The following is a 6,580-nucleotide window of genomic DNA, read 5'->3' as shown; positions in this document are numbered from 1 at the left end:
CATGTTGATATTTTTTTATAAAAGCGCAAGATGAAAACCTAAGTTCGATTTAATTCGAACGTTAATTTAATAATCGTTGGTCAAACACACATTTAATAAATTATGTAAAATAGGTAACAGTAGGGAATAATATTTTAACATGTAGACAACTTTAATACGAATCTAACGCGACTTGAACGGAGCGAATCAGATTTATAACGCAAAAGATGTCACATTTTTAAATTAAACGAACATTATGCGCAAAGTTTTCCAAAATCACAGGGGCTATTTTGCAAAAACTCCATCTCCTCCTACATCCTACTGCCGCCATGGCAGGAGGGCTCGGCCGCGGCCCGTGGGGGTGGGGGCGGGGGACGCGCACGGGGCACCAGCTACGGGCAGGCCGAGGCGAGGAGCCGGTGCGGGGCTGTGGCATGGGCGTGTGGGAAGGGAGAGAGGAGGGGAGGGAGAGAGCTTTGACGTCACGGTGGAGAAAATAAAGAACGGGGAGGAAAAATGGAGTTTGCTCACCGGAGGGGACGAAGTTCGTCGGAGCCGAGAAGAAAACTGTCGATTGACGATGAATCGGAGGTCCGATCGACAAATCTAAAGCACCAAGACGAAGCCTTTGATGAGACGAACGCAGCAGTACTCTCAGATTTCGCCAACGACGCACGGATTGAAAGTAATTGCTCGCTAGAGTTGGAACCGCCCCAATCTTCGGCGAGCAATTTCAGGATTTGTGGATCGAATCTGGGGAAACGGTTTCAAGATTTGGAAAGGGCTCAACGAGAGGGTTCTAGCCATATATATTGCTAGGTTTTGAAGATATTTTATTTTTCGTAATAAATCTATTTTTAAAATTAAAATAAATTCCAAAAAAGGCTAAAATCGTATTTAATGTTCGAAAAATATTTCAAAGGTTCCAAAACTTCTAGGAAAATTCCTAGACATGATTTGGCACCCAATGAACTCAAAAAAATACTTATAATTTTTGAAAATGTTTTTAAGTACCTCAAATAAATAGATTTTGGTTCTCGAAAAATAAAAAAAATATCAGAAAAATATGAAAATTTACCAAAAACTTCTACAAGGTATATTAACATATTTCAAACACTTCTTGAACTTAGAAACACTATGCAACGGTTCGTTCATATAACCATGGCAATTAAGTATATTTAAAAAAATTCTAGAAATCTAGAGCAAAATCCTATGATGGATATATATTAAAATTTTAAATGATAAAAATATGAAGAAAAAATTGAATGGTACAAATTAAAAAAACAATCCTAAAAGATTCTAAATTGAACTAAAGAAAGTTCACATCTGTAAATTATCACAAATCTATATATTCACCTTATATATACATTTTATTGGGATTTTAGATTATTTTTAATATATATATATATATATATATATATATATATATATATATATATATATATATATATATATATATATATATATACTCCGAAAGTTAAACCATAACTATGCTCTTCATAAAAGAAGTTTTTCGTAAATGACACATAAGCAAATAGTTTACAAACAATAATCATACAAGTAGAGTCAGTCAACAAAGGGAAAACTGTATGTGGCAACGAACATCATCTCATCCCAGGTCCCAGCCAATTACACATTATTCTTCAGCAAAAGCAAGCAGTTCCTACCCTTCTCGCTTCCCCCTCGTCTCAAGCGACAACATCGCGCGACTGTCTATATGATAATGCATATATGCATGCAAAAGACTAACTGGCAGGCCGGTGTAGCAAGCTTCATAGCACAGTACCGACCGAATAAGCTGCCTGTCGTGCTGGGCTGCCTAGTACCGGTAGTGAGCAAGCTTGTAGGGACCTTCGATCGGCACCCTGATGTAGTCAGCCTGGGACTTGGTGAGCTTGGTGAGCTTGGCACCATGCTTGCCCAAGTGGAGAGCATTAACCTTCTCATCAAGGTGCTTGGGGAGCACATATACCTTCTTCTCATACTTGCCAGAGTTCTTCTCCTTCCACAGCTCAAGCTGGGCAAGGACCTGCATCAAGAATAAATATTTCTGTAATGTGACCTTGCGAGCTAATCAGTGTACAAATGGTGACACCAATAAAGATATAGATTTGCGTGTTTACCTGGTTAGTGAATGAGCAGGACATGACAAAGCTAGGATGGCCAGTAGCACACCCAAGGTTCATCAGACGGCCCTCTGCAAGGATAATGATGCCAGTGTTGGTCTCAGGGAACACCCAGCGGTCAATCTGGGGCTTGATGGTGATGCGCTTGACACCAGGGTAGGTCTCAAGACCGAGCATATCAATTTCATTGTCAAAATGGCCAATGTTGCAGACAATGGCATTGTTCTTCATCTTCCTCATGTGGTCAACCATGATGATATCCTTGTTGCCGGTGGTGGTAACAAAGATGTCAGCCTCAGAGACAACATCCTCTAAGGTAAGGACCTGAAGACCCTCCATCAGAGCCAGGAGGGCACAGATGGGGTCGATCTCAGTAATGATGATACGGGCACCAGCCTGCTTGAGTGCAGCAGCACAGCCCTTGCCAACATCACCATATCCACAGACCACGGCAACCTTGCCAGCAATCATAACGTCTGTGGCCCTCATCAGACCATCAGGGAGGGAGTGGCGGCAACCATACAAGTTGTCAAACTGTAAACAGGAGGAAACATATAAATATAGTTAATCTTAGTAGTTGGATTTTGGTTCTAGCAACATGCTAAGCTGTTTATAAGAAGAAAAAAAATATTGTAATTCTGAGTTATTTGTAGTTAAGAATATAGAAAATCCACAGTAAGACACTTTTAAGTTAGAACCGGGTACAAGTTATAGGGTCTGTTTGGTTAGGCTGTGGCTGTGAAAAAAACTTTTATGGGCTATGAGCTGTGGGAAAAGCTGTTGTGGTCTATAAACTATTAAAAAGCTAAAAACCGTTTGGTCGAAACCACTAAAAATTGTTAAAAATTCTTCGATGTATGAAAGTCACTAAAAGTAGGTCCAGGGGTGATTTTATTTTTGCACTGCGAGAAAGTCAGCTTTTATAAAAAAGTTGCTTCCTGGATCCAGTTCTTTGGTTTGACTTTTAGCTTTTAAGGGACAAAAATCAAAGCCAAAATCCAAACCAAACACACTCATAATACCTTAAATGAAGCATGCGCTAATCTAAATATGCATGACAAATCTACATGGAGACTAAGTAAACAGGGTACAAAATATTTTTTTGTCGAATACGCAGGAGAGCTGCGCATCTTTGTTAATAGAAGAAGAGTACGAACACAAATACAAAAACAAGAGCTGGCCAACCAGCTCAACACAGAGCCGACTACTCGCTCAGAATACAACCAAGGGCTTTCGCGCCCGCTCTCACCCACTCGCTAGCAACACCAAGAGCGGAAGAAACTACGGCGTCAACTGAGGATGCCTCACTCCGGAAGCACCTTGCATTTCTCTCTTTCCAAACTTCCCAAGTCACCAACGCAAAGAGAGAATCACCGCCCTTCCTGGCGCCCGGTGGCCACAGCTCCCGCACTCTTTGCCACCAACCAAGGACTGAACTGCAGTCCGTTAGCGACGGTCTGTGAAGCCCCAATTGCGACAAAATGCCATCCCAAACTCGAAGGGAGAAGCTGCAAGTGGCCAGTAGATGGTCGCAAGTTTCTTCCGCTGTATTGCAGAGGTAGCAAGTGGTTCTCGCATCGAGTCCGTGACGCCGTCGCCTGTCTGCGGTCCAGAGCCGCCTCCTCCAGGCAAGCCACAACAAGATTTTGACCCTCAACGGCGCCCACGTCTTCCACACGATCGCGATCTCGGGTAGGTGGAGAGAGCCTTCATGGAGCAGCTGGTACGCCGATCGCATACTGAAATGGCCGTCAGACGACCAACGCCACAACAACCTGTCCGGGGTCGAAGGAGAAAGGTTGATCTCTCTCACAGCGTCCCACAGCTTCAGGTATTGAGAGATCGCCTGAACCGAAAATCCTCCCCTCAGTTCTCTGATCCATTGATTCCCTTGCAAGGCCACGGCTACGGACTATGACGATCTTGTCCGTTTGGCCACGAGGCCAATCAGCGCAGGAGCGATGTCTTCGACCGACGAACTGGCGATCCACCTGTCCTTCCAGAACAACGTCTGATGCCCGTTGCCGACCTCAAAGTTCGCAGACGCATGGAATAGGCACCGGACTTCTGGGGCGACCTTCAGAGGTAGCTCCGTCCAGGCCCGGCCATCGTCCGCGGGATTGCGTTGAAGCCAAAGCCAACGAACCTGAAGAGCCAAGCCCATGAGGCGCAAATCCAATACTCCAAGGCCGCCGAACTCATACGGTCGTGCGACCACGGGCCAGGCCACGACGCATTTGCCGCGTACAGAAGCGTCCGCGCCCGCCCACAAGAAGCGTCTGCAGCAGGCCTCAATCTCCTCTCGCTCCCAAGTTGGAATACCGTTGGCCATCATCGAGTAGATCGGCACCGCCGTCATGACTGATTTAATCCACACAAGGCGACCACCACGGGACATCATCGATCCTCGCCACGCTGGCAGTCTGGCCACCACCTTGTCCACGAGTCCTTGTACTTTGTTCTTGGGGATGCCCCTCGAATGCAACGGCAGGCCCAAGTAAGTGACAGGCAGCTCGACGATCTTGCAACCCAAGGAGCACACAACGTCGGCGAGATCTGTCTCACGGCCTGACAAAGGAGACACAGAGCACTTGGCCAGATTGATCTTCAGGCCAGCGGAATCTCCAAATAGCAGCAAGAGGCTCTTGATGGCTTCGACTTCTTCCACGACTGGTTCCATGAATAAAATCACGTCATCTGCATAGAAGCTGCATCTGGATTTGACAGCTGACGGACCAAGTGGTCTAAGGATCCCGGCATCACCTCATCTGCGGACCAAGTGGTCTAAGGATCCCGGCATCAAAGCTGCATCTGGAGACACAGAGCACTTGACACAGAGCACTTGGCTATGTACAAAATATTTTATTCGCTATGATGACATAGTGTCATCAAATCTACCAAACATGCAACAACATATCACCTAGCCAGATCCTCTGCAGTACATAGCCGCAGATGAGTCATTGATGTGTGAGGCCAGGCCAGCGACCGGACGTAACTGCAAAGGAAATGGTTTTACATATAACGTGGACTACACATGCAACTAATATTGTAAGTAGCTAAACATACATCCATGTTCGATAGAGAGTGCTACCCTGCAGACTTGACGTAATCATCATTCATGATTCATCCACAAGATTTCAAGCATAACAGTGAGATATAAAGCAGCAGCATAAACAAACACGTAAATCTCAGACTGCTAATCATGCAGGATCTATATCCACACAACAAAAACGTCAGGTCTGAAAGGAAATGGATCCAAAGGCACGCTTGAATCACCTTGCTCTTGGTGACGGAGTCGTTGACATTAATGGCAGTGAGAGAGAGAGTTGTGTGTACAAGAAACCCTAGTTGCAGTCACATATATTCCTAATGGTCCAGACCCATATACAAACACTCTAACACCCCCCGCAGTCGAAGCTCTAGCCATTGCAGATGTTGAGACTGGACCGAAACTCCGCAAACACCGTCGACGGAAGCCCTTTGGTGAAGATGTCGGCGAACTGGGAGGTGGTCGGCACGTGAAGAACGCGAACAGCTCCACAGGCTACTCGTTCACGGACGAAGTGAAGATCGATCTCGACATGCTTCGTGCACTGGTGTTGGACGGGGTAGGTGGAGAGGTAGACTGCGCTGACGTTGTCACAGAGAACTAGGGTGCTCGTGGTCAGCGGACTGTGGAGCTCTTAAAGAAGTTGGCGGAGCCAGGTCGCCTCAACCACGTCGTTGCCCATGACGCGATACTCGGCCTCGGCTCTGGAGCGGGAGACGACCAGCTGGCGCTTGGACAAACAGGAGACGAGGTTGTCCCCGAGGAACAAGGCATAGCCCGAGGTGGACCGACGCGTGTCGGGACAGCCCGCCCAGTCGGCATCGGTGTAGACACGAAGCTCCATGGTCGAGGACCAGCGTAGAAGGAGCCCGAAGTCGAGGGTGCCACGCAAGTACCGCAGGATCCCCTTCATCGCGGTGAGGTGCGACTCCCGAGGATCGTGCATGTGAAGACATATCTGCTGGACGGCGTAGGCGATGTTGGGCCTAGTGAAGATGAGATACTGAAGGGCCCCGACGATGCTCCGGTAGCCGGCCGGATCGACGACCAGGGGGCCGACGACGGAGACTGTTGGGGGCCTTCGTCCTCCGAAGGTCCTCAAAAACGTAATTTAATAGTGTCTTCCAAGTATGGTTTATATACAGGCACCTTCGGATTCAGGATTAAAGGCATATATGATGAAGGGCATGATTGTGACGAAGGTTGCCGTTACTTCAAAGCTATGCGCAAAAAAGCTTCAGCTCAATCGCGGGAAAAGGAACCGACTTAAAGGGGAAAAGGCTATCCAGTCCTCATAGATTTTTCTATAAGCCAATAGTAAATGTAAAGGGCATGACTATAATTTCTCATAGGCTGCGCCATGTGCCTATAAACAGGTGAACAGTACCCCCGTACTGTTGACGCTGACTTGTACTTGCTTTTGCGT

General features: G+C 46.6%; 1 protein-coding gene across 1 annotated transcript; it reads right to left on the bottom strand.

Moving 5' to 3' along the window:
- Positions 1 to 1,531: 1,531 nt before the first annotated feature.
- Positions 1,532 to 6,067, bottom strand: LOC103648899 (adenosylhomocysteinase). Its single transcript, XM_020548976.2, has 5 exons — positions 5,833 to 6,067; positions 5,548 to 5,730; positions 5,382 to 5,449; positions 2,103 to 2,639; positions 1,532 to 2,008 (listed from the first exon to the last, which is right to left on the bottom strand). The coding sequence occupies exons 1-5, from the start codon at positions 6,065 to 6,067 to the stop codon at positions 1,799 to 1,801; spliced, it is 1,233 nt and encodes a 410-aa protein (XP_020404565.1). The 3' UTR covers positions 1,532 to 1,798.
- Positions 6,068 to 6,580: the final 513 nt, after the last annotated feature.

Source organism: Zea mays, chromosome 2, assembly GCF_902167145.1.
Source record: "Zea mays cultivar B73 chromosome 2, Zm-B73-REFERENCE-NAM-5.0, whole genome shotgun sequence".
NCBI lineage: Eukaryota > Viridiplantae > Streptophyta > Magnoliopsida > Poales > Poaceae > Zea > Zea mays.
The sequence above is the reverse complement of the archived record's forward strand: the minus strand, read 5'-3'. Positions and strand labels throughout refer to the sequence as shown.

Coding starts and splice junctions, on each gene's coding strand:
- LOC103648899 (XM_020548976.2), bottom strand. CDS start 6,067: ATGAAGGGGATCCTGCGGTACTTGCGTGGCACCCTCGACTTCGGGCTC. Junction 5,731..5,832: donor GGCCGAGTATCGCGTCATGG/GCAACGACGTGG, acceptor ACGTCAGCGCAG/TCTACCTCTCCACCTACCCC. Junction 5,450..5,547: donor GTTTGCGGAGTTTCGGTCCA/GTCTCAACATCT, acceptor GACTGCAACTAG/GGTTTCTTGTACACACAACT.